This window comes from Phyllopteryx taeniolatus, chromosome 10 (genome assembly GCF_024500385.1).
Source record: "Phyllopteryx taeniolatus isolate TA_2022b chromosome 10, UOR_Ptae_1.2, whole genome shotgun sequence".
Classification (NCBI taxonomy): Eukaryota; Metazoa; Chordata; class Actinopteri; order Syngnathiformes; family Syngnathidae; genus Phyllopteryx; species Phyllopteryx taeniolatus.
Window position 1 is genome coordinate 20,147,330 of NC_084511.1, and position 27,469 is coordinate 20,174,798.

A 27,469-nucleotide genomic window follows, 5' to 3' on the forward strand; every position below is an offset into this window, starting at 1 on the left:
TACATCTCAATAGTTAGAATATGCTAAACAAGTTCCTTATTCCAGTGCAGTACTCATACATTATATAGATTCATTAAACACCTGGGAAAATACTTTTGGATGGCAAATTCCTGCCCAATTTCTACATTAAAAATAATTTTCACTGTTTCTTGATTGTTTTTGTTCACTGTATGCTATAATAAATCAAAATTATACGTAAAAACAAATCATGAAATATTTCACACTGTGTAGTGTGGTTCTGTTTCATATTTTGAAATGAACTACCTAACTCAATTAAGCTTTTGAGACTGTTCTAAATTATTGAGATGCACCTGTATACTTTAAGGGGTAGTTTGCAACAAATATGATCCACTTGTGAAGGGAGACTGAAGATCTCCTCTTTGATCTATAACAGCTTCAAACAACAAACAGTACAGTATGTTTGAATGGAGACAATATTGGTGGTTACTTACGATTGTGTTATTGTTTTATGCTTTTTATTTTTGAGACCATAGGCCCCTGAGAAAAAAAAAGGTCAACCCTCTATATGTTCCACACATATTGAGGCTTGACAATAAAAGCATATTATATCATAAAATTTACTTTTTGTCCTATTTGTTAAATCTCTCAGCATAAACCTGACAGTTGTTCATTGATTCACCGCGCCTGAAGAAAAACAACCAATCAGAGACAGAAGGCGTGACTGTTGAGGTGGAGTCACACGCAGCTGAGATGATTCAGAACCAATACAGAATTAGCAACATTTTTACTTAACAGGTAAGTATATCATGTTTGCTTTTTTTGTTGATTGAACAGTCCCCAAAAATAAAACTTCAAACCAAAACCATTTATTGTAATATTAACACTCTGTTACAAATAAGTCATGCCACCAATGTGGCAGCTAACATCGGCTTGTGTACAGTAACAAAGTACAAATGCACGTCACTCTTTGTAGCTTAACTATTGCTCCATCCACCAAGAGGGCAATTAGTTCGTAACAGTTTATACAAAAAAGCCACACATTATTAACAAGCATAACATTGATTTTATTAACTAATCTATAACAATTCAAACTTCACAGAAGGTCAGCGGCAGTTTTGGCCCGTGCTATTCATTGTTTTTAGTCAGATATGTTCATATCTGTGCTACTGATGAGGAAGCCAAATACTTCCACTTGTCACAACAAGCCACTCAATAAGGATGGGGGATGACAATGGTGTGGTTTGCAGCTGAAACCTTTAGTTTGGTAAAGCATCATCCTTCCACAATTTGACGAAGTACATTGCCCAGACTACCCTTAGCCATCTGGAGAGGGGTTTTCTCCTCCTTGTTTTCGATATAAATGCTGGCTCCGTGTTCCACCAACAACTTTGCTGCTTCAACACGTTCCTCATCACACGCCAGGTGGCTGGTTCAACAAAATTGCAAAAAAAAAAAAAAAGGCCTTTTGTCATTTAACACTGCCACGCTTTAAATATCAAATAGTTTAGATCATGTTTTTACAGTACAGTGGTATGGAAGCGTTGCACCATACGTACAGTGCTGTGTTGCCCTGCGAATCCTGGATGTTGGTCGAGGCACTCTGTTTGAGAAGCAGCTGGATCAGGCGATAGTTGCCCTTGGCAGATGCTCTATGAAGTGGAGTGGAATCAAGTTTGTCCATAGCATTAGGGTCTGCTCCATTTTCAAGCAACAGCAAGGCAATCTATAGGGAAAGTGAAGCAGAACCTTTGTTTTTCTGCTTCGTCCCACAATGTGTTCATTTAAAGACTGACAAAATGGTTTGAAATTGTATCTAGATGTTCATCCAGTATGATCTCTAGATTTCTCTGACATGGCTGACTTTCAGCTCTTCCCATCAGCAGATCAGGCATCTGAAGAATTGTTGCTCTACCTAAAGACATCTTAGCAAAAGGCATCAAACTCAAGGTCGAGGGCCAGAACCGATCCGCCACATTTTTTTGTGGCCCACAAAAGCAAAGTGTGTGCACTTCATGTTACTTCCTAAATGGATTTGTTCGTTTCCTTTTGGCAGAATACCTTTGCCAACATTTCATTTGTCTTAAATTTCTTACATATATTACAAGCATTTTTTTCAAGTCTTTTTTACTTGTACCTCAATATTTGGTTGTCACTATTTTCTATTACTTCTGATTTTAAATGTATGATGGGAAAAGAAAAGTATGAAGAAAGGAAAGGAACAGCTCATGATTGTTATGTGTCAAATATGGTGGCGGCAGTGTGATGGCATAAGCCTGTACGGCGGCTAATGGAAGTGACTCACTGGTGTTTAGAAGATACAAAACAAGATGAATTGTGAGTAACCTATTTACTGTCTGTTAAATTCAGCCTACAAAACACAGAGGGTGGCGTTTGAAGTGCAGGTGTCCCATGATCCTAAACTGCTGCTCAAGACTTATTGATGGCAAATTGTTAGATAAATTGTAGAAGTTATCATTTATTTGCTTAGCTTGCATTAGTATTATGGACGATTTTAGATGTCTCGCCTTCGAAAAGATGACTCAGCATCATCCGATGGAAGGGCGCCTGGACCAAGGACGTGATCGGATGTGGTCGGGTCGGGACAAGTGTTGGTCCAATATTTTGTGTTGTGTCTTATTGCTTAGAATACTATGTCTGGGAAAACCCCTCTTATTATCAAATATTATGTGTCGTGTCTTATTGTTTAGAATACTATGTCTGGGAAAAACCCTCTTATTATCAAATATTATGTGTCGTGTCTTATTGTTTAGAATACTATGTCTGGGAAAAACCCTCTTATTATCAAATATTTTGTGTTGTGTCTTATTGCTTAGAACATTATGATTTGTAAATCCCTCCTATTTCAAATAAATGCAGGAGCGAGGGGGGGAATTGTTTAGAGCGTGTTGAGAGACTGTGATCTGAACAATCTCCCATACGCCCTCCTCATGAGAAAAAGAAACCAGCGTCTTCATTCCTTTTGCGTCTATTATAATGTTGGGTAAGATAAATCCAACATTAAATTGGTCCTTCGAGCCGGATGTCAACACACCCGAGGATTCCAGTTGTGGAGCCGACTTCCAGTTAAGAGACCGTGGCCACGGCAAGTAAGACCCTTTACGGGACTGGTCTTCGTTCTCCTCAACTGGGATCTGAAGGTTGACGACAATCCACAGGATTGAAGACGAGTGGTGAGTTAAACTTTAAAATATTTTTTAGGAAAAAAGGATTAAAGAGTGAGTGAATTGCGCGACGAAGAAGTCTGCGGCAGAATAAACCTTGTGTAATACTAGTCACTGGCAAGTGGTCAAGATGGACGTCGGAGTCCGATAAATTCCGTGAGGACTGCGGGGTCCTGTACGTACTTAAATTCCGTATTTCTGTGTTTCTGTGTTTCCGTGTGTTTATAAAAACGTTATTAATATCGTGTGTATGTGTAAAAGTATGAATGTATAAGACTGGATTGTAAGTGACAACTGGGTTTGGAAGCAAAGGCAAGAATTCTCCGCCCCAATTGGGGTAGAAGCTTGAGAATTGCCAAAACTCAGACATTTATTGTCACCCTGTCATTTTTTAATAAAGTCAGTATTTAGGTCACTCTAGGTGCAAATGAACTGACTTCCAAATTCACAAAAATGGGAATAAATAACAGTAAACCGGATCAAAAAATAGACCTAACGTGTAAAGATTGGAAATATGTTCAACTACAAAACCATTCCAAAATAGAACATTTAAACACGTGGATAACCAAATACGGTTTCGCTGGCCAGCTAAATTCGCAAAAAATAGTTCAACTTCAAAACGAAATAAAGTGTCGACACAAAAATGATATATCACAAATACAAAAAGATGGATTTGCGACTTACTCTTCTGGTTAAACATGGCGTCAAAAAGAGAAAAAGGAAGGGAGAATAAGAAACACTTAACAACAAATGAACAAAAAGAGCAGGAAGTTAGACATAAAAATATGTTGTTTCAAAGACAGGAAGATGACGAGACAGGACCAATAATAAGAATTAGCGAGAAAAAGATAATTGAAGAAAGTTGTAAAAAAAATAAGGAAACAAAAGCATCAGCACCCTTGTACCCGGTTTTGCCACCTCATGAAAATCCTCCAACTCAAGAGGCACAAACACAACGGATTTTACGATCGGGAGGGGTACAAATGAATTGGTCTAAAACTATGGGAGAAACATTTTCTCCCACTCCCAAAATAACAAATATAACCTCAGACGAGGGAGACATGGATTTATTTCCGATGATTGAAGTGGCAAATCCAAATATACAAGAGGACCAGAAAGAAACTATTTTGGTCTATAGGACCTGGACTGATGAGGATGTGAAAAAGGCCGTAGCCGGCATCACACCTTATCAACAACAGTTAAAAAATGCTTTACATGCGAATTCGAAAGAACACATTAACAGATGGGTAGATAAACATTGGATAAACCTAGCAACTGGCCCTCTGGAGGAATATGTTAATCATGCCCTCCACGCAGAAAGAGTGTTAGACAAAAAACAAAAAGAGAAGATAGATGTCTTCCTCGACAAAGAAGCAGAAATATACTATCAAGGCAGAGAGAGAGATAATTTTAGAGGACGCGGCAGAGACCGTGGGAGAGTAAGATATGGTAGAAATCGAAATTATTATGATAATACCATCTGTTGGTGCTGTGGAAACAAAGGCCACATTGCACGTGACTGCCCTAAAAAAGAAAAAAAAAATTAAAGAGAATACGGACAAACTACCGCATGACTAAGCCAGCCTGCTTCCCAACTCAACAAATCCTCTTGTGTAAACATCACAGAGAATGAGGAGGTGGATTTCAATTTACAGGACAAACTATGCAGAAATTGTTGCACCATTGTCAAAATTAATGTATGAAAACAACCTTAAAATTACATCACCTGTTTAATGGAGTACAGAGGCAGAAAAGGCCTTCTGTGACATTAAACAACATTTGGTGTCCAGTGCTGCGCTAGGCCTTCCAAATTTAATGATAAAACATTCATTCAAATGGTAGATTGTAAAAGCTATTGCATGACCTCCATACTTACACAACAATACGGTGATAAGCTAAAACCAATAGCTTATTTTTCAACTAGAGAGCAGTTCACCCTTAAGGTCCCACATACAGTGTCTGCTCTCCTATTGCAAACCAATATGGCGTTTTTATCACCTGCAAGACATTTATCTTGCATTGCCATCTTGCTGTCACAACCACATTTGACTGTTGAGCGATGCACAACCCTAAATCCAGCCACACTAATACCCTTACTTGATGAAGGCACGCAGCATGATTGACAGGAATTGGCTGAACAAGCTGCTGAATTAGTAGCATTAACCGAGGCATGCAAACTAATGATAAATAAAGATGGTACAATCTATACTGATAGCCAATATGAGTATTCCACAACAAGACCGTAATTATTGTGAAAAACAAAGTGCAAAACTACAAAATGAAATTTACATTAGCACAGAGAAAAAAAAAGAGAAAAAAAACCTATTCAAAATGGGCTGCTATATTGAGCCATGCTGTGTCACACGTCTCAACCGGAGGGATGGTGGCACAGATAGATTGACACTTTACAGCCCTAAAAAAATAGCAGAAAGAAACACGTGGGTTCATTTAACACACTGTAAAAGAGTCATTTCAGCTGAGTACTCAAATAGGGAAGGTGAGCAAAAGTCTGATAACGGACCGGGAGCAGATGTGTAGATTCTGAAAACGCTTGCTGGTCAGTGAAGAAAAAAGACACCAACCCTTTTAGTGAGAACTCAGCAGAAAGGCACACCCACGTTGGTTATGAGATTCGCTAAGTTGTTACGTAGCAACTTTGGCTACTATGATGTTGGTTTTGTTTTTGTGGTACATGGGACGTCCCACCCTCAATGATAAAACCCATTTTTAGATAGAAAATCACCTACCAACTGGACCAATATGACAAACCCAATAATAAAAAAATTTGAATCATTAACTCGTGTCAAAAGGAGTACAGCTGATGATCAAAATTGTGCGCATGGCCTCCAAACGCGGCAAAAAGGTTTAATATTTTGTGCCCCCCAAAATCAAGCTGCTTTAATCATAATTCCATATGCGGCTCTCACCAATGATGCTCAAGAGAATGGGCAGAATTGGGGATTTAGATATGACTGCTATGCAACTATAGGCTTTGAATGGGAACACCTTATTGGTGAAACAGGTTATGATTGGTCCAGTTGGTCAAAAAGAACTGCAAAAGAACATAGAAAGAAATTTAACCTAAGCAAAACGGTCCATAGTTTAATATTGAAATACGAATCAAATCACCCAATGTGTTTGATAGTGAGCTTGTGGGCCTATTCTGGTGGAAAAGATCCCCACTTCCAAGTAGTATTGTGTTATAGGAACCGTGTTAAACCAAAAATGCCATTAAAAACTTCAAATAAAGGTGGACAAATTTTAATGGTTAACAACATAACTACTGATAATTGGTTCCTTGTTGTCACAGGAGTTTCAGGACAAAATAATAATTGGTTACTATTGGTGGAACAAGCACCAAATGTAACGAGAAAAGATTGTGTAATTTGCATGGGTCCCAGGCCTTTGTTGCGCATAGTTCCGGCACAATTATCACAAGATTGTATTATTCCATTCATGAACGCTACTGTACCAACTAAGAGGTGTAAATCAAGGGATCCTATATATCCCGTAACAGAAGCAGATAAACACAAACCGATGTTTTCTACTTTAGTAGCACCAAATAATTTCACTTGTATAAACATGATTAGTAAAGGGAAAAAATTAGGACCACTGAACGACACACAGTGTAAAGTAATCTTAAAAGTCGGACCAAATTTTGTGCCAGTGTCACGGAGCGACATCTGGTGGTGGTGCGGAGATGATAGACTGTTTGATAGATTACCTAAAGATATATCTAGATTATGCGCTATTATCACTTTGATATTGCATGTGTCAGTATACCCTATGCCTGTTCAAGATTTAATGGAAAGGGCACCAATGTTTTTGTCCAATCTAGAACATATACAAAAAAAGAGATTTGGCCTGGCAGGGGCAAAATAATCCAACATACATCGACGCCATAGGTGTTCCTCGTGGGGTTCCTAATCAATACAAATTGGCTGACCAAGTTGCAGGAGGATTTGAGTCTTTCATATGCTGGTGGTGTACGATTAATAAAAATGTTGATGGGATAAACTACATCCACTGATGTTGTTGTATCCCATGCATTCGGGCATTAATCAGTAAATTAATCACCACAGCCATAACCCCCATGGAGAAATCGTATGGAGCTGATGTATCCATTACTGTATGATGATTATGATGATAATGATGATTTTGCTTTAACTGATTTGTTTCCTGATACAGATGATTACGATGTTTAAACTACAACATTCATATATGACAAGTTTACTCTGAGTGTAAATGTATTTGTTTCATAAAAATGATTCTACAGTTAAAAATCGAAATGAAGTGACTGTAAGATGATATGAGAATTTGTGCAAATACATGATAAACAGGAGGGAAATGTTAGATAAATTGTAGAAGTTATCATTTATTTGCTTAGCTTGCATTAGTATTATGGACGATTTTAGATGTCTCGCCTTCGAAAAGATGACTCAGCATCATCCGATGGAAGGGCGCCTTGACCAAGGACGTGATCGGATGTGGTCGGGTCGGGACAAGTGTTGGTCCAATATTTTGTGTTGTGTCTTATTGCTTAGAATACTATGTCTGGGAAAAACCCTCTTATTATCAAATATTATGTGTCGTGTCTTATTGTTTAGAATACTATGTCTGGGAAAAACCCTCTTATTATCAAATATTTTGTGTTGTGTCTTATTGCTTAGAACATTATGATTTGTAAATCCCTCCTATTTCAAATAAATGCAGGAGCGAGGGGGGGGATTGTTTAGAGCGTGTTGAGAGACTGTGATCTGAACAATCTCCCATACGCCCTCCTCATGAGAAAAAGAAACCAGCGTCTTCATTCCTTTTGTGTCTATTATAATGTTGGGTAAGATAAATCCAACACAAATACATTGAATATTCATAAAGGGCCAAGTCAGACTGAATGCAGCAAGAAACACAAAAAAAGTAGCAAGTGAAAGTAGCGGCAGCGAAGGCTTGGAAAATTATCGCCAGTGATATTCAAGGACTGCAAAGGCTTTTCATCATAGTATTAAATAAATGCTGGATATGTTTACAATTATGTTACTTAGTTACACTGTCGAGTCCCTGAAAATAACTGGCTGTAATTCGTTAATGGTAGTTTCCATATTTTCAAAAAACTTCTCAAACTTTAGCTGAAAGCTGATAAATCCATTGAGGTGGGGTGACTTAACTGTATATTAATAGCAGTGTGACAGACAGTACAAGACAGAATCACTTGTCCTGTCATCTGATGACATGGTGCATTTCATCATCTATCCGACCATTGTTTTAATGTGACCATGCAAATGTGCTGCTTTGGGTTACTCGGACCACTCATTAATCATTAGCCACAGACTTTGTCATCACAATTAGAAAGTTAAATGTTTACCTCATATCTGTCCTTGGAGGCAGCATAATGTAGAGGAGTGCATCCATTTTGATTTACAGAGTTTAGCTGAGCCCCTTTGGATATTAATGCTTTGACAATGTCTTCTCTGCCTGCAGACGATGCAATGTGAAGAGGGGTCCATGCAGCCTGGAAATAACAATTAGAATTCTCATTTAATCAAGGGATATCATTTTGATCTCTCCCATTCAACATCAATATTTTCCCTTGCTGTACAATCAAAGTCTATACCTGAAATTGAAACAATTTTATATTTATACTCCACATGTGACTGCAATCAGGGCCAGAGCACTACTAGAGTCTTGTTTGTTTTTCGTTTTAGTTTTAGCAGCTTTCCAATATTATTTTATATATAATATAGAGCAGTTATTCAATGTGAAACAAACAGACTTGTATCATAACCCTAGTGATGCTTTTGGAACACATTGTATATCCATCCATGTTCTATACTCCTCGTCCTTATTGGAGTCGAGGTGAGCTTACAATAAACGAGTTGGGGTACAACTCGATTGGTTGCTAGCCAATCACAGATCAATATATTTATATATGCTTTAGTACACTGTTGTTCTATTGGAAGTAAAAGTGATATTGTATAATGTAGTTTGCCTAATATGCGCTTCACCTAAAATGATTGGCGCCCCAATAAACTTATGCCACTGTATATTGTTATTATTTGTATTTGTTAAGGTGTTTAAGTTGTTTCTTGGGGGAACTGTAGCAAAACAGTTGATCGGTTGTAAAAATTGTACTTTGCTCTAAATGTACTGTACTGTGTTTTAATCCACACATCATCTTGCAGGTTCACTTCAACTCCCAGGTCAAGTAGAAATGAAACAATGTTGGTTTGGCCAGCCGAACAAGCCCAATGTAGGGCAGTTCTGTGATCCTGAAATAAGAGAAACGTCAAACAAAAATGATAATTAGCTTAGCGATGCTATTATCACGTAAACAAAACAAGTTGCTGGGTCGTACATTCTTACCTGGTCCGTTTTGCAGGCAAGGGTTTTATCTGATAAAATGGACTCTTTTAATTTCTCAAACTGACCCAAATATGCCAAATTACACACTTCAACGTTTGATACCGAGCCCTCCATTCTTAAACTTACTTAAACATGTAGCGAAATGTATTCTGGACAACAGAATGTGTGCAATTGTGCTCTATCTCGCCGGATTTTGAAACACGGGGGAATGACTCAGTAAATTATTACTTCTACTTCCGCATAAAATTACGTGAACTATTCACAATAAAATAATAGTGCGAGACCTCTCCAAAGTGTGACAAGGAAATGCTGCATAATTTAGATGCATATAAAACTAAATATAAATATAATTTATATGTGAATATATGAAAACACCTGGAACAACAACAGCAGACAATCACATTGCATTCAACCCAAAACAATTTATTTTGGAAGGTCACGCTACTTTTGCAGGAAGTAAAACAAGTATCGACGCCACCACCAAGGAAGCTTTTAAAATAAGATACAGTATTTGAAATTATACAAAACACAATACTGTATTATATTTCTCCTCCGAACGCTCCAGCGTCGTTCTGAAACATTGGGCACATTTTTGGCTCATGGCAGCTACGTTGGTAAGCTACAATATAAATCTTAATTTTAGGCTACAGACAACGTAACGTACTTAGCATCTAGCTAGAATTTGACGTGCACGTGTTAAGGAACAATATCACACATCTATCTGCAAACCGTTTTCCCATCTCAGGATTTCAGGACCCATGTGGACCAGTCATGCAGATATTCGGAAGAATTCGTCAACATTTACTATGACTGTGTGGATAAAAAGAGAAGGGTGAGTGTTGTTTAAAGGGACGATCTTTCTGATTTGCGAAGTGAGCAAGCCCTAACTGTTCATAAGTGCAAAGACCAACGCGTTGAATAATAATTTTATTTGGTTGTTGCACAAGAGTTAATAAATAATACAATACAAGGTTCCTTCATTTCAACAACCAAAAGGGAACTGGCTGAAGCAAAAGCTGCTTGTTTTGGCCCATGCCACACAACTCTAGTAAATATTTTATCCCTTTATAGTTTTTTTAACAGTACACCCCTCTATAGTTACAAAATAGTTCTCCCAAAAAAAAAAAAAATCCTCTGTAATTATATTTAAAAAAATATATAAATACAGAAAAGATTCTTGTTCCTTGCATGACATTTTGTCCATATCAATGAGACCATTTTACCATTATTTGGCCTTTGATGTTGTCTGCATGCCACTGGGTGCTCATTATAAGTAAATTACAGTACTGTCCTGTTATCTGATGTTTCTGTCGATTGCTTGTTTCAGAACCTCACCAGACTCTACTTGGATAAGGCAACCTTGGTGTGGAATGGAAACACTGTATCCGGACTAGATGCCCTGGGCGAGTTTTTTGAGGCACTGCCTTCTAGCGAGTTCCAAGTTCATACTCTGGATTGTCAACCAGTTCATGGTTAGTGATGCCCCAAGAGGTCAAATGCTAGTATAGACCAAGGATGCACTCCTGTAGCAGGCTGTCATCAGCTGCAAAGAAAAAAAAAAAAAAAAAAAAAAAAGGCCCATGGGCCAGACTTTGTACAGCCCTGGTATAGATGGATTTAAACTCCAAGGTCTTATCACCCTTTTCTCCCTTGGTTCACAGATCAAGCAACGCAGGGTCAGATGACTCTACTGGTGGTGACCGGCGGAACGGTCAAGTTTGAGGGGAACAAGCAGCGTTTCTTCAACCAAAATTTTCTTTTAACAGCTCAGGCGTCACCCAACAACGACCAGCCCGTGTGGAAGATCGCTAGTGACTGTTTCCGTTTCCAAGACTGGAATAGCTGAGTGCCCTCAGCTAGACTGTCTGCTTTGTTTGTTTCTATAGTTACGTAATGATAGAGAAAAAATTTGAATTGAAAATTTACTATGAAAAGGTATTTATTTTCAGGAAAAGCTTGAACAACAAGGCCTGTGATCAGAATGGTGTGGTTTGTGTACAGTATACAAATAAGGTCATAAAAATACAGAAAACATTGACATGGTCAGTTTCCCCTATTTCCCCTTTATATAGGCTATAAGTGTAGCTGCCGCCATCAAGCATGTTCTTCAACCACCTATCCTGAACAAAATAAGATGTGCAGCTTAAGTGCAAGCAACCCACTTTTGGCAGTGTCAAAAAGAAAACTGTTCCTGAGTCATTTATCGTGACACATTTGGTCTTTTTCAGCATTAATGGACATAAATAAATTAAATTAGCCAAAATAAATTAAGTCAAAGTTCTCAAGCATCTCTCTGGATAGGGGGTGTTGCTGACCTAATGCTTCATGTAAACTTTTCACATGGCCGTTGAAACATTTTAGTTTTTATCAAAATGCCATATTGTGCTGATGACAAGTGCTGCAAACTGAAGGCACAGTAACATCTGTACTCCAACTACAAAAGAGCAACACAATCATAAAAATTCCATGACTAACTTGGCACATTATTAGCAACACGTGGAGGAGTGAGGTTGACAAACATAGTCCTTCAAAGCAGCAGCTACCCTTGCACATCTTTAAACTATCCTATGCACCAGCGGCACAGGTGGATCGACAGCTACAACTTCCCTGTTGAGCCCATTTTCATCTGTGTGCCTCTGGAACACAGACAGCATGGAAAAACCCACAAACATCACAGGAAAACTATTTACAGGCAAGAGTGGTCAAGCTGAAATAAAGCCTATTGGGAGAGAATGTGGGTGTTATTTGGCCCCGTACATTCTCTCTATGTGGTGGTGATAGTGGTTCTTCAGCTCTTTGCGCTTCAGCTTGAACGCATCAGTGACGAGACCCATCTCAGGCGTCCACGGCTCTGGGCTCAGATGGACCTTCACGGGAATTTCAAAGCGCTGGAGTTTAACTATGAGGATGAGAAGACTAGGTTAAACCATACCTAGTACTTTACACACACAATTATCTTGTAAAGACCGAGCTCCTACTTTTAGCAGCAACCTCCTTAATCTCCTTCAGGACCTCTTTCTCCATGTCAGGATGAGTGCAGATTTCCTCCCATTGTACGATCAATCCTCTCTGCTTGGCCAGTTCCATCAACCGCTTCTGGTTGGGAACCACAAAGCTGATGATGTAGTTCTGATTGCTGAAGGGGAAAATAACACTAGGAAATGAATTGCATGCAGTTTGTATTCCAAACCCTTTGATAGGAAATGCGAGATTCTAATTCTCGCCATACGTTAGTCGCACAAACCATTTTTAGCCAATAAGTAGAAGTGAGAGTAGTAACAGAGCATGTGGCAGTCTGGTCAGTGGAAAATGATTGTGAAAATGTCTCCTCAGTTTACAATGGTCCTGGAGATATGACATTGAGGGTTCCAACAACGTGAGCAATAGGCAGTCATGGTAGTTTACTGTCGTAATTACTATTTTCAATAGGATTGTTTCATATTTATGACCGACAAGTGTTTTTATACAAATATCTACTGCAATTATGACATTCTGAGGTCATGAATGGTGTGCAATGAACTACAGGGTGTCCCTCAATTTTGGACACAGGCAACTTACTTGTAACCCTCCTTGGTCATCAAAGGGGAGCGCAACTTGGTGGTAGTTTCTTTCAAATGGGGTTTTACAGTATACTGGCAAGTGCGATGCAGCGTAATTAACAGCAAGTAGAATAGGATGCCCGTTCATTGTAACATAGTAGCATGTCTTGACGTTTTATTATTCATTCTTCCCACAGAGCAGAGGGAAAAATATAGTGTGTTGTATGCTAAATTTGCGTGTGTTGCTACACCGTGTGTGTTAAAGTAATAGTTTGAGGGTTTATAATTATGGCAAAAGCCATGCTTATTACCATTAGCCCACCAATAGCATTTCACATTATGTTAGTATTAAGATATAGCGGATTTAAAATTAGAATTCTATTGTTTGGTTGATGAGTCTGGTATATAAAGCTTTAATCTGCGATTTTTGGTGCCCCCTACTGCTGGATCCCAGCATTCCAACAAAGCAGTCGGTCACTTCGATATGAGGTAGGATGTGCAGAGTCCAACTATCCCCGTTTCCAGTTCTCCCAACCCCTTGGGGGTGAATATACGCCAACGTAGTGGTCTAATAGAGCTGTTGAAACCTGTGAGGTAAATGAAACGAGCGAGACAAACTCAATAGTTCAATATCCAGCGTGCACAGAGCTGTGTGTGAGAGTTTTCTTTTCGTTCCCACAAAGTGATGTTATACAACTCCCACTTTCTGACAGCAAGTGAGAACAGGTGCTAAGGACTACTTTAAAAGGGGTGCATTTAAGTGTGATTTAATCATTTTAAATGTGTTTACAGCATGTGGGAGGGGTGAAATTATAAAAAAGTATTTTATAGTCTTTCTTGTCAATAGCACGGATTTTCATCTATTGCAGGTACATATGGAATGTATTCCCCAGGACCGTCGCAGTCCTGCTGTATTGCAGATTTTTAAGTGTTATTACAGTTTATTTTTTTATATGGTTTACTACATTTTTTTTGTGTTATCCATTGCTCTTGCACTCTCTTAATACATTGTGTTTAAATGTGTTTGTATCGTTTTAAGTGTTTAAAGACCTTACAAAAAAAGGTTTCCCCCCACATCCCAAAAACATGCATGGTAGATAGATTAAAGACTAAATTGCCCGTAGGTGAGTGCGAATGGTTGTTTGTTTTAATGTGCCCTGCGATTGGCTGGCGACCAGTTCAGGGTGTATACCATGCCTCTCGTCCAGAGTCAACTGGGACAGGCTCCAGCACGCCCGCGACCCTAGTGAGGATAAGTGGTACGGAAAATGGATGGATGGATAGTTTGGGATTGAAGAGATTGTAAATAAGGAATCGGGAGACTCCTGATCAAGATCAGGTTTGCGAGTGCACTGCCTTTGAATGATGCATAGAGACTACTGCCATCTTCTGGTCACTTTCCCTCACTAAAGGGGAAAATTCTCTTTTCCTGAATGCCTTTCCTGTGCGACAACCACACCTGGTTGTCACTTTTGTGACAAATGCAACATTTTGGCCTTGGAATGGGACACAAAAGTCAGTCCTCATGCCGTTTGTTGACACTTGCAATAATTAACATTGGTTTCACTTGACTCACCTGTTTGCATAAACACAGATGTTGTCTATGAGGGAGCTGTTCTTCAGGGCACACTCCACCTTACCAAGAGACACGTACTCCCCCGCCTGCAGTTTGACCAGGTCTTTCTTACGGTCTAAACAAGAATAGAAAAATGTCATCACAACCTAACCTATCAGAAGTGGGCTGATGGCCATTTATGTGCTGAATGGATGTTGTGAGGACACGCACCAACTATTTGCAGACAGCCATCTGGGTGAACCTCACCAACATCTCCAGTGCAAAACCATCTTTGACCGCTCTCGTCCACAAAAAAGTCCTCATCCTTGCTCTCGTACTTGAAGTAACCCATGGTCACATTGGGCCCGCCAATCAAGACCTCGCCTCTTGGGTTGGGCTTATCTTTGCTGGTGTAGCCGCCTTATTTAAAGCAGCAAATAAAGACACACAATGAAATGTACTTAACACTGAAATCGAGAAATGCATGTTTTATTGGAATGTGCAACAAGATGCCACAAGTCTGATAGACAGACTTACCTTCAGCCCAGTCCCGCAGTCTGAACTCGCAGCAAATAAGTGGCGCGCCGACACGCCCAGTGGTATTGTCTGCAACTGTGTGACAAAAGTGAGGAAATAAATTCACCGCTGTTTTAGTGCACGTGTCCAATAGCAACAGTCTATTTTTATTATAGTAGGTATAGTTTAACATAGATTATCAAGTAAAAACTGATTACTGTTATGAAGTAATGTGCATCTAAGGGAAACGTTTTGATCCAAGCAAAATACAGTATAACTTTGTACAAATGCCCTCAATAGCAATTGCAGACATGTTACTAGAATATAATTGTTAACCAGGTTGTAAATTGCCACTCCAAGCTTCAACTCCCTCCACAGATATTCTACAGCATGTCTAATTCAAGGCCCGAGGGTCAGTTCCAGCCCGCCAAGTCACTTTATGTGGCCCACTAAAGCATATAGTGAGTCTACTTCATGTTTCTTGCTAAAGGGATTTGCTCTTTTTATTTTGACCCAAAATTGCATTGATTCTTCACTTTTTACAGATATTACCAACACTAAATCTCTTAAATTATAATCAGAACTTCAACAATAGTTGTGTACTGTACTTAAACATTTGGTTGTCACTATTTTCCATAGCTTCTGAGTTCATGTTCAATTTGTTGTTTAAAATATAATGCAATGCAGGGACAATTGTGTATACGTAATAACATGGTGATTATACACATGATTTTCAGTCATCACGGACCTCCTGGAAACCAGAGTTACGACGTGGCCCTCACTGAAGAGTTCGACACCACCATTATCCACAGGATTTCTGTTTAAAGATAGGGTAGGCCCCTTCCCTAATGTTTCTTCTTTGACCCACTCCTTTTTTTGCCTAGGCCTTCAGTTTCAAATCATTGTCATACTGGAACACCAACCCACCAGCCATCCTTTGTGTTCTGGCAGCAGCTCAAAACAAGTCAAGTCTATTTCAAATAGCTCAATTGCGGTCTCATCTTATCAAATCACCCAAACGTTTTATACATCATTCAGGTTTTAATTTGCAAATTCTGTGGAGATATGCCCTGTGCATGTGCCATTTTAAACAGGGGGCTCTTGATGGTGCAGCAGAATTTCAATGCGTTACCAATGGTTTTTATTGCTGACTGTGTTCCCAACTACCTTCAGATCATGAGCAATATTCCAGCCATGTAGTTCCGGGATGAGCTCTCACCTTTCACATGATCATTTTTACTCCATATGTGGGAAGGGCAGGACCATGGGCAATTGGTTACTTTGTATTCTTCCATTTATATTAGCAATTGCACCAACATTTGTATTCTTCTAATCTAAATTCTTAATGATTGACGTGTAGCCCTTTTCAGTATAGTGTAGGTCAACAGTCTTGTCCCTGAAGTCCTTTGACAACTTTGTGTTTCCAATGTTGGAGACTTTGGATTGAAATACATTACTTCTGTAGTCATGGTCAGGTTCTTTAACACGTAACCAGGTGAGAAGACGACTAATCTGCGTGCCCCAGAGGTACATAACTATTTTGTGGGAGATAGAATTCATGGGATTACTCATTTGCCTCAAGGAAATTACAATTTATACCTTCTATATATATATATAATGCATTTTTTGTGGTCTGTTTCTCAGTGTTAAAATAAACCCACCTTTAAATTAGAAACCGTTCATTTATTTGTAATTAAGGAGATAAGAATTATCTTCCCCACTGAAATTACCAAATTATTTTGAAGTCAAAGTCCCCCAAAGGTAAAGCACTTTACACAATCTCTGTCCACAAAACTGCCACCTATATGAACTGGAAAAAGGCTCAGTTAGAAAAAAAAAAGTCTGTGCTCTGACACCCCTGTTCTGTAATGATAGATTAGAATTACATATACTAAATACCCCCGTTTAAAATCAGTGTCATTGCACAATACAAAATTGGCGCAAGTATGGTGCTAACCTTATTGTGACATTTTTTTAACCCTTTATTGCTATGGTTGACAATATTAAATGAGTCACATTTACAATATGAATATACTGTACAGTACCAGAATTGTATGAATTTCTTTTAGAATTTTTCTGTGCTGAATGGCAAGAACAACACTAGACAAATGAATAATTTCTATGCACAAATGCTGAAACCCTGTCAGAACATTAAAAAAAAACCATTGTTTTCAACCACCCAAACTGTGGAGAGCCAGAGACAGAAGGCACAGAAAAACCTGATCAGTGCTTGTGTGGACAGGACCTTACCCTCAGTGATGGTGCCTGCTCCACAGGTTTCAGTGAGGCCATAGCCTTGACCCACTGGGCAGCAGAAACACACGTTCATGAACCTCTGTGTAGCCGGGGACAGAGGAGCTCCACCAGATAGCATTAACCGCACTCGCCCGCCCAGCAGCTTCTTCACTTTGGAGAACAACAGGCTGGAGAAGGATATGCATGAGTCAGCCTTGTAATTTTAAGAAGTTCAACCTGCTGCTCTGCTTTTATTTTATATGCAGAAACATGAGAGCACTTGTTCTGATGCAAAAGAGTCCTTACGCATTGCAGAGCGGTGCATCGTAGCCTCTCTTGATCTGCTTTAGTTTGTATTGGTAGCCCAAGTTGAACAGCTTCTTCTGAACATAGCTCATCTCCTGCACTTTGGCCATCACATTCTTGTTTATGCGATCCAAAATTTCCTATTTGGTGGGGGGGACCAAGAGATGATGAAATAAAAGCAGGTGAATGCAGAGAAGTGAAAAGACAAAAAACAATATTCTTACCGGCACAGCTGCCATCAGTGTGGGTTTAAGCACAGTGCAGTCGCCCTTGCTTCCCCTCTTTATTTTTGAGGACTAGAAGAATAGGAAGAAACCAATGATCACACAGATTTAAGTCTTATGTTGATTAGGGTCAATGCATGTGTAGTATACAAAATGACTGATATAAGATGGTGTAGAACATATACCTGATCAGACAGCGTGTGTGGGGAAGAGTAGCCTATCGGACATCCATATGTGACACAGCTGATCTCCGCGGTCATCTCCAGCACATGAGCCAAAGGGAGGTAGCCGATGTAAATATCCTCAGGGCTGTTGGAGCACGGAGATGCAAAGAAGGTGAGAACCTCCACCTCCAGTATGTGGCCACATCGTGTGTTATGGTTGGGAAAATTTAAAGCACTTTGTTTATATGAGCTACTGTTAATTTCCCCTTTCTTGTGACATTGCTCTTCCCATTATCAAGTTAAGAGTCATTTATTTTAGTCAGGCATTTTTGTAGACTGCCACTGACCCACTGAGTGGGGAAGTGCTGAGCACTTCATTTTTCAGCAGAAAATGTGTTTGTGAAATAAGTGACGGAAAAAATATTTTTTTCATTGTGGCAACTTTAGCAGATATTTATTTGAGCGAGTTAGGTAATTAGCTAGTTAAAGTTAATATTTGTTACTCATTTTAGAAAATGAAACCCATTATGAAGATTCATTACACACTGATATTTGTAAAGACTATTGTTTGCAAGTTGATTATGGTTTACAGATTTAAACAAATGGGCTTCAGAAAAGTACCAGTATGTTCATTTCTAAACACTCAATACTTGGTCAGGCCTTTTGCATGAATGTCTATCCATTGCGGCGTGGCATGGAGGCGTGCAGCCTGTGGCACTGCTCAGGTGTAACGGAATCCCAGGTTGTTTTGATAACGGCCTTCAGGTCGTCTGCATTGTTGGGTCTGGTGTCCCTCATCTTCTGCTCGGGTTTGGTGGCCAATAAAGCACAGTAACACCATGGTCATTGAACCAACTTTTCGTACCTTTGGCAGTGTAGGCAGGTGCCAAATCCTGCTGGAAAATGAAATCAGCATCTCCATAGAGCTTGTAAGCAGAAGCAAGCATTAAGTGCTCAAAAATTTCCTGGTAAGATGGCTGCGTTGATTGACAGCACCAGATGACATTGCAGCCCAAATCATCACTGACTGTCGAGAATTCACAATGGCCTTCAAGCAACACTGATTCCGTGAGTCTCCGTTCTTTCGTCAGACTCTGGGACCTTGATTTCCTAATTCATTCATTCATTAATTTTTCGTACCGCTTATCATCACTAGGGTCGCAGGTGCTAAGCAGTTGTCCACCGTGCCGCCTAATTTCCTAATTCTATGCAAAATTTATTTATGTCTGAAAAGAGGACTTTGGACCACTGAACAACAGTCCAATTATTTTTTCCACCACATCCACGGCAACAGGCTTCTGACATAGTCTCTGGTTCAGGAGTGGCTTGACAAGGAATGAGACATTTGTAGCCCATGTCTAGAATTCCTCCGTGCTTAGGATTCCCATCATAAGTTCACTCCTTGTGAAGCTCCCCTAAATTCTTGAATGAATATTGCTTGACAAAGACTGGAATGACACCTTTTGTTGGTACATCTTTTCCTTTCACTCACCCTTCTATGAATATGCTTGGATACAACGACCTTCTGTGTTTTACCCTCCTTGTGGAGGATATCAATTACCGTCTTCTGGACATCTGTCAAGTCAGTCTTCTCTCCCAGGAGTGTGTAGCCAACTAACCCAGACTAAGGCTCCACAAACGTTTGCAGGTGTTAATTAGCTGATTAGAGTGTGACACCATGACTTTCCAATATTTGACTTTTTCACAATATTCAAATTTTCTGAGACAGTGAATTTGGAGTTTCCATGATCTGTACACCATAATAATCAACTTGGAAGAAGGCTAGAAATATTTCACTGTATGTGTAAGGAATCTATATAATAAATGGGTTTCACTTTTAGAAATGAGTGCCACATTATTTTTTTTAAAAACCTTTTCATGCCATTCTAATTGAGAAGTACTTCTACGCCACACCCACTAAATTTGACAAAATGTGGTACTTCTTTCACACATACAACTATGTGAGAAAACAAAAACCACCAATATAACTATGAAATAAGCAGAAACACAAAGTAACAAGTGAAAATACAGGAAGTGCCACAACAAAGTTGAAGGTTACAGCGGATGTATTACGTCGGGATGGGGGAAATGTGCATATAAGCCACATTGTTTATTTTGTTACGTTTGTATGCAGCTTATAGTCAGAGCGTAATTGTCATGTTATTCCTCTGCTGTGTTTTGTGGCATGTCTTTCTCACAGTTACAAGCCTATAAATAAAACATTTAAATCATGCAAACATGAGAACGTTATGTGAATTAAACTGGAATTAAGTTTACCAGTATTGTTAAGTTATACACAAGTGTAGAACACCAGTAACTTTATACCAGTCTTTGCTCACGAAACAAATGACTCTAGTAAGGATATCTTCAGGCATTATCAGTGCCGTATGAAAGTAGTATTCTTCAACCACATCCAACTTTTTTGCTTCCTTCTTTCAAATCACACTTTCTGCCATCTCTTTGGAAGCTGGCAAGCACATACTTTATCATCAGCAATTCTGAGGAAATATGCAGTGTCGATCTCGATCCAATGCATGAATGGCACAGCAGCTGATTTGGACTATTCTGCAACTCCACCAATTTGGATTTTTTTAAATGTTAAGGGCTTCTGACTTGCTTTTGGGTGATTCATTATTTTATTGGCAACATAGCTAGTAGGGTTTATAGGCAGCTGTTAGCTAGACTCTCACAGCAAACACCAGACAGTGACACCTGCTTGTTTTCCTTTTCCAGTCCATCTCTTTTTCAGTAGCCTCAGATATGATTCTGCTCCTAAGCAACTAAATCAACTTGAAGGTGGTTCGCAAAGTGATTTTCCCCATTTTCGTTTCATGAATTCAGCAACCACAAGCTAAGCGTCGATGTCCAAATGTTGATTTCACCCTGTAGAAGACGGGCTTACATTTAAACTTTTCATTATGTGAAAAAGACAAAAACAAACAAAATAAAAGCAATATAAATTTGTCATTCCCCCAGACCCGCCTATTTACTTGTAATCACACACACCCTCTGACATTTGTGCACATTCTGGAGGTGAAACCATTTGGTAGTCTGGCTGATACGTTATCATGTAACCCATTTAGAACTCTGGTAGAAGAGTCACACATACACCTTTACAGCTCAAGTGTTAAGTTCTTTGGTTGTGTGTTTTCTAAATAGTTAAAACGTACCCGAGTCCTGGGATGCGTTCACATTGGCCTGTCATTCCTGCAATCAAATTACTGTGGACAATCATGACTCCTTTGGGACGCCCAGTGGAGCCGCTGGTGTACATCACCACAGCCAAGTCAGACGGTTGGGGCTTTACAAGTTCCTGTCCCACTACAAAACACAGACACACTTTTAAAATGATTGCAGTTACATTACAATAATAATAACCATTTCTTTGTGCATTTTCCTTACAAAGTCCAAGAAAATTATCATACCGAATGAAAAACAAGTTGAATTTAACTTGTAAAAACATACCTGGCTGTAGGTACACATAATCATCTTAGGAGTTTAAAAAAAAAAAAAAAATGAATAAATTTTAAAAAAGGGATAAAAGTGCATCATCATAAAATGTTAACCAATCGGTTGAGGGAAACTGGGCTTTGATGGCACCAAACATCGGAGCCCAAAATTGGCCTCTTTGGAATGAACTACAAGCACTATTGTTGTAAATCTAAAGATGGCACATTACCCACAACAAACTGGAGCCTTTGAAAGTGTTGGTGCCGGTAACAATAGGTTATGGAAGTGCTTCTCCTCAGGAGGGCAATTAATCACAATTTAAAAGGGAAAATGTTTGCAGCCAGGGACACTGACATTCCGGACAGAAAACGTGATTAAAGTAACAATCATCATAGACATGCAGATAAAAGAACAGTACAATGTTTCCACAGTAGGAAGGCAAAGATGCCTGTGTGGGCAATCCACTAAAACTACAACACAATCTGTCCACGCATGATGTTTTGATGTGTTCAGTGAATGTAAGCACAAACATATCGGATAAGAGTCACTTAAAAAATACTTTATGCTCGAAAGCCAATTTATGCAACTATAGAATTATTTTCAGGCTGCTGAGGAATAAATATAACACCTCAAATTGGGTATGATGATTTCTCTTGGTACCGTACAAGCTCAAAAAAAAAAATATATTGTTTTTTAAAAAAGTGTGACAGAACACGCACTATTTTCAGGCAGTGTGCCCAGATTCTGCACCGCTTGCATGCTGTGGATAGAGAGTCCTGCTGGGTAGCCTTCTGTCGTCACTTTCTTCTGGTCCACATAGATTATATGTTTCAGTTTTGGGATGGTTGGAAGCACATTCTAGACAAAACAGGAGCACAAATGGGGTGTCAAAGTGCTTTGATACAAGTTTTTTGCTATGAATTCAATATTTTTGTAAGAGACCGCAGCTTGACTTCATGGCTTGTGTACAGTAAAAACAGATTATGTACAGGAAATACTTAAAACTGTAATTGATAACTTCAAACCATAAATTACACGCAAGTGGTGAGAAATGCTGTCACCAACCAAAAATGAAAAATGACTTGCAGATGCAACGGTGGCTCGATAATATATTAGCAACTCCCACAAAGCATGGCTGTAAGAATTTTTTTTTTTTTTCAAAGCTTTGAAAATAGTGATACCATTCCTTTTCTATACAATAATCAAAGAACTGAGAAGCACGTTGGCATCTTCTTGTTTGCTTAGCTTCGAACATCGTATTTTTCTCAAGTAGTCGTTATTTATTAGTGCATCTATTTGCAAGGAGGCTGCTATATTTACAAAAGACCGCATGGGTGGAACTACACACACACACACGTTATCTGTTGATAGGAGTTGTAATAGGCATGGTATGTGTACAGTAATGGCCTGACATTTGCATTAGTTCCTTTTTGTGGAGGAACTACTATATACGCAGCTGCCTTAATACTCTTGCAAGAGTTGTGTATTTTATAAAGGTTGCGTTGCTGTGTATCTGTAAGTCTTATTTTTTTAAACAGATGTCATAGATTGGCTCACTTAAAGATCAAAGCCCTTTTTCATTTGCTTTAGGGGCGCGATAGAACGTGATCTAAAGCAAGTTGAAAAACTACTGGGTTATGGCAGAGAGGATTAAAAGACATTTGCATCCACAATGTACTGAGTCACATTTTCAGTATTTGTTTAATTAACTGGCAAAGCTACACAGTATTGTTTCTATGTTGTCTTACTAAATATCTAAGGTGTAAAGGACGGAGTAGTTAACTGAATCAGACAAACCACTTGGCAGATATATTGCGCTATTAAAGATTAATATTGCTACAGTTTGTGGGTTATTTTTATTTGAAAGCTTTTTCCTAAGGGGAATCCATTTTTATTTTTTGTGGATGACGCATCCTGCCATTATTTGAAACATCGTCTATTACAGCAACCACTATTTGATGGTATACAGCAATTTGAGAAATGGCAACGCTGATTGTAATCATGTTAGAAGCGACAAACTCACTTTAAGTTTAGTCTCTAGCAGTTCCACACTGGTCACAAGATGTGAAACGCCAGTTTCATTCAGTCCAAATGCAATTGCATCCTCTCCCAATGTTGCATAGAATGTCACCACTGTTGAGAAAACAAAATCCAGAGTCAATATACGTACTTTGTATTTGTTGTACACACTTCACTGGAGAGACGATGTAAAATACACACTTGGGAAATTATGCCTAAAGCACGTTTGGGCAGTTATCATCCACTCTGCTCTGGTCTCGCAAAAGATTGCAATGTTACTTTTGGATTGCTGGCCAAGAGCTTCCAATCCTCTTCCAAACTCACTGACGAGAGAGTCCAATTGATTGTAGGAGAGCCATTTATAATCACTAAGGATCAGCTAGCAGGAGTCAAGATGTAAAACCAGAGCCATTAGTCTTCAAATAGACAAAACAAATAAGGTTAATAAGGTCAATTGAATAAATGTATGTTAGTACTTTTTTAAAAACCTTTCCGTTGGGCTGTATCTCGTTTTCTTCACTCAGCACCTCTCTGGAGCCCAGACTAGGTGCATCTCCGAAGCGCTCCACGGCAAATGCAAACAACTTATCTAGAGTGTCCTTGCCAGGCAGATCTTCCTTGGCCAGAGTGTCAAAGTGGTCCACAGAGCGGTAAGGTCCCTCAGCACAGCCGGCGGTAGAGCGGGCCTTGACCCGCTTGGACATAGTTTTCCTCTGGCCAGCACCAGTGATGTAGTACCATGGTAGGAAGGAGAGGACAGAGTAGAGCCACACCACAAGGTGGACCGGAAAAAGGAGGACAGATTGGACAGTATCCGACTGAAAACCCATACCGTTACAGGAGGAGTATGTGAGGGGAGGTGCACAGTCTCAGTGATGAGTCCTGCTTCAGATTGGGAGCTGCTCTTAAAAAGGGTAGGGAAGAACTTTGAGCCTTAGAAGCCCAGAAATGGCTTTCTGTATGTCCACTCCCCCAGATGCCAGAACTGAAATACAATACAAAATCCTGTCACAAAGCATGTCAACAACATCGTGTACAGATAAATTCGAAGCAAAAAAAAAAAAAAGTCAAAAGGCCGTTTCACAATGCAGGAACTTTTTGATCCCAGAACTCAGGACTTTAGCAGGAATTTTATGTGTTCCCACCAGAGGAGCGCTTCCAAAAATAAAGAACCTGGCAGTTTTTCAGGGACGAAGAGTTCTTGCTAGTGGGGTAGGATTTTTGAGCTGGACCAGGAACCTTTCCTCGAGGGGTAAGATCTGCAAGGTGAACAACATTTCTGATTGGATGACAACTTCCTGCATTATATTTCAGCTGCAGCAAGTCGACAGCTCTACTGAAAAGTCTATGGCGACAGTTTTGCATCATGCTATGAGGACTCCCAGAGAAAAACCTTCCAGAGATTTCTGGACAGACGTGCAGGCTGTGTTTCACTTTTTTTTTTTTTAAATGAGGAGGAGTGTAGAGAAACTGAAAGTTTAAAATGAGTATCTCGTCTATTTGTGCATTTTGCTTCCTTTATGCTTCATAAGTGCCTGTTACTTCTACCACAACATGAGCCTGATTTACATGAATATTCTGAGGCCTTTGGCTGCTATGTGAACTCAAAACCTACAATAGGACACAGGAACTTTTCATAACAGGACTAATGAACATTTATTTCCTAGTAATTCTGGTGCAGGGTCTAGTTACAATCGCCAATTTGAGCAAGCATCCAAAGCAAGCAGCCTGAGGAGTTTTTTGCTTTTTTTGTGTGTAAGAATGAGCTTTTTTGCTTAATCCAAACAGACTCACATTTAAAGCAGTTGAAGACTGTCAAGAAACATTATCAAAGGTGGAGTGTTTTATTTTTATTTTATTATGGAGTTTACCATTTTCTTTGGCATGATGATCAAGGATTCTGAAAAATAAGCCGCATCTGTGACACCAATAACTTTTGCATTGTGACTTTGTCATTCAAGTTGCCACTGAGTGTTTTGTTTTTTCATATTAACAATATTATTTAACATTACGCAAATGACAAACATTTTAGAACATTTTGAATAAACCAAACCTGAACCATGGAACATGCATTTGAATAAACAAACCTTTTTGGAACAGAAATTATTTGATATTTGGGGGCAAAAAAAAAAAAAAAACAGCATTTCAATACTGCACATACAAACCATTAGGAGAACTAGGAGAATCACATATGGTATCAGATTTTCTTTTAAATCCCATTTAAGAAAAACAAAATTTAAAAAATCAGTAGTTCAATTTCTGTACGAAATGTTAATGAAAACAATTTTTTTACATTCACAAAATGATTAATGTTTCTCATCAATTTTGAGTAAACTTTCTAAATGATCCAGGAAACTTCTAGTTATCTAGAGTTCCAATAACAACACAGTTGGATTATAAACATAAATAGTAATTGATTATATATCAATTAGTTATATATTTATAGTGTGTTTCCTCATTGGGGTCGCAGGTGAGCTGGAGCCTCTCCGGTGACTTTGGGAGAGGCGTTTTACACCCTGGAATGGTCGCCAGCTCCAGAGTATGAGTAACTCCAAAATACTGTTTATAAAATAAAATAGCAAATGCATTGTTTGTAATTAACATCTTTTAACACAAGGGTAACAGCCTTTTTCCAAATATATCCAATAATTCTCTCTCGGGTGGTGGTGATACTGTTCGGCTTCACTGTCCATCAAAGTCTGAATGACTACGAGAGCTGTTATCAAACAACGGCAAACATTCAGCGGCCTTAGGACACATCCGCTTTACTTAAAAGGCCAAATTAAAGTGATTTTATCTGATCAGGGGGATGCACATCCAAGGACTTCAGGATGAGGATCTTCCAATTACAGCAGCACTCCCCGTGAAGGTCAAGCCTTCCTCCTTCGGGACTTCTCAGGTGAACAACTTGTTCATTACCTTGCTAAACTAAAACAAGTTTGACAAGCTGGTAAATGAAACTGTGTGAAAAATAAATGTTAAAAATCACGTGTGGCGTGGCGCATGATTGTAAAAGGAACAAAAAATATACGATGACTTAAAAGCATAAAAGGGATAAAAGAGGAGGCCTCCTCTTATAAGTGTACTAGTAACATGTTCTGGAACATTAGCCGACTCATGTCTATCAGGTGAATCACTGAAAGGAGTTTTTACACCAAATGATGAGAGGCTACCATTGTGTGGCATAATTAAGCGTCTTACCACATTTCCCGTTTACTTGCGCCACACACACACACACACAAAAGAAAAAGATCCACGCGAACCTTATTTGTGGCATAATACGACCAACCACTCGGCTTCAATTGGCTGTGTATTTCTTATAGTCAAACATTTTAAAGCAAATAGGACAAAAGGCGCTGGTCGTTAAAGTGTGTCAGCCCGGCTTTGAGCAACCGCCAAACAACAGCGCTTTGTAACAGCTAGACCTAAACCAATTAATTCTACACTTCCCTCTCAAATTAACCGCGATTTCAATCTACAAACGGATAAAGTCAGTAATGAGATCGGAGTGGCCGGCGAGCGAGTGATCAGCCGCTTAATTGACAGGCTGTCGGCATTCTTACCTCGAGCAGCGAAAACCCGGCTTGTCGTGACTCGTGTCTGCATTCGAATGACCGACAGTTACCTCTTCTCAGGACTCAGGAACCCGGAACTACTACGTCATCTGATTCCATTTTTCTCGACCAATGAGCAGCAACACCCCAAGTCCTTCCACTCCACTCCTCCACTCATCCTAGTATGGGATACGCATGCGCAAATGCGCAAAGTACTAAGTGCCCGCATACAAGATCTTGGAGCACAAATGACCAGTTATTTGTGGACGAGCTATATACAAAAGGTAAAACGTGTATGTAAAATGTAACGTTGTTTATTATATGTATAATTGATTTAATTATCATTAACTAATTATTTAATAAAATACATTTTCAAATTTAATTTTATATATATATATACATGT

The 27,469-nt window shown here is 39.1% G+C and overlaps 3 protein-coding genes across 6 annotated transcripts; 1 reads left to right on the top strand and 2 right to left on the bottom strand.

Annotated features, from left to right (window-relative positions):
* Positions 1–811: 811 nt before the first annotated feature.
* On the bottom strand, positions 812–9,728 carry psmd10 (proteasome 26S subunit, non-ATPase 10). Its single transcript, XM_061788683.1, has 5 exons — positions 9,504–9,728; positions 9,311–9,409; positions 8,506–8,652; positions 1,518–1,684; positions 812–1,387 (listed from the first exon to the last, which is right to left on the bottom strand). Exons 1-5 carry the CDS (start codon positions 9,615–9,617, stop codon positions 1,234–1,236), a joined length of 681 nt encoding a protein of 226 aa, XP_061644667.1. The 5' UTR covers positions 9,618–9,728; the 3' UTR covers positions 812–1,233.
* Positions 9,729–9,961: 233 nt separating this feature from the next.
* Positions 9,962–11,546, top strand: nxt2 (nuclear transport factor 2-like export factor 2). Its single transcript, XM_061788684.1, has 4 exons — positions 9,962–10,117; positions 10,249–10,335; positions 10,831–10,975; positions 11,165–11,546. Exons 1-4 carry the CDS (start codon positions 10,103–10,105, stop codon positions 11,347–11,349), a joined length of 432 nt encoding a protein of 143 aa, XP_061644668.1. The 5' UTR covers positions 9,962–10,102; the 3' UTR covers positions 11,350–11,546.
* On the bottom strand, positions 11,425–27,231 carry acsl4a (acyl-CoA synthetase long chain family member 4a). 4 transcript variants are annotated; one of them, XM_061788680.1, is made up of 16 exons: positions 27,075–27,230; positions 24,344–24,496; positions 23,988–24,224; positions 23,713–23,890; positions 23,516–23,625; positions 22,212–22,350; positions 21,213–21,363; positions 18,064–18,187; positions 17,879–17,950; positions 17,655–17,794; positions 17,364–17,536; positions 15,135–15,209; positions 14,829–15,017; positions 14,619–14,733; positions 12,482–12,639; positions 11,425–12,402 (listed from the first exon to the last, which is right to left on the bottom strand). In XM_061788680.1, exons 3-16 carry the CDS (start codon positions 24,213–24,215, stop codon positions 12,245–12,247), a joined length of 2,010 nt encoding a protein of 669 aa, XP_061644664.1. In that variant the 5' UTR covers positions 24,216–24,224; positions 24,344–24,496; positions 27,075–27,230; the 3' UTR covers positions 11,425–12,244. The 4 variants fall into 4 exon arrangements, with proteins under 4 accessions (XP_061644664.1, XP_061644663.1, XP_061644662.1 ...); XM_061788679.1 differs by having other exon boundaries at positions 24,000–24,496; positions 27,075–27,231; XM_061788678.1 differs by having other exon boundaries at positions 23,988–24,496.
* Positions 27,232–27,469: the final 238 nt, after the last annotated feature.

Excerpts from the sequence above, each read along its gene's own strand:
- psmd10 (XM_061788683.1), bottom strand. The coding sequence starts at position 9,617 with ATGGAGGGCTCGGTATCAAACGTTGAAGTGTGTAATTTGGCATATTTG. Across the intron at positions 9,410-9,503 it reads TTGCCTGCAAAACGGACCAG|GATCACAGAACTGCCCTACA; the intron begins GTAAGAATGTAC and ends CTCTTATTTCAG. Across the intron at positions 1,685-8,505 it reads CCTCCAAGGACAGATATGAG|ATTGCCTTGCTGTTGCTTGA; the intron begins GTAAACATTTAA and ends CTTTCCCTATAG.
- nxt2 (XM_061788684.1), top strand. Across the intron at positions 10,336-10,830 it reads GTGTGGATAAAAAGAGAAGG|AACCTCACCAGACTCTACTT; the intron begins GTGAGTGTTGTT and ends TGCTTGTTTCAG. Across the intron at positions 10,976-11,164 it reads GGATTGTCAACCAGTTCATG|ATCAAGCAACGCAGGGTCAG; the intron begins GTTAGTGATGCC and ends CTTGGTTCACAG.
- acsl4a (XM_061788678.1), bottom strand. The coding sequence starts at position 24,341 with ATGGGTTTTCAGTCGGATACTGTCCAATCTGTCCTCCTTTTTCCGGTC. Across the intron at positions 17,951-18,063 it reads CACACACGCTGTCTGATCAG|TCCTCAAAAATAAAGAGGGG; the intron begins GTATATGTTCTA and ends CTATTCTTCTAG. Across the intron at positions 15,210-17,363 it reads AGCAGGCACCATCACTGAGG|TTGCAGACAATACCACTGGG; the intron begins GTAAGGTCCTGT and ends TTTGTCACACAG.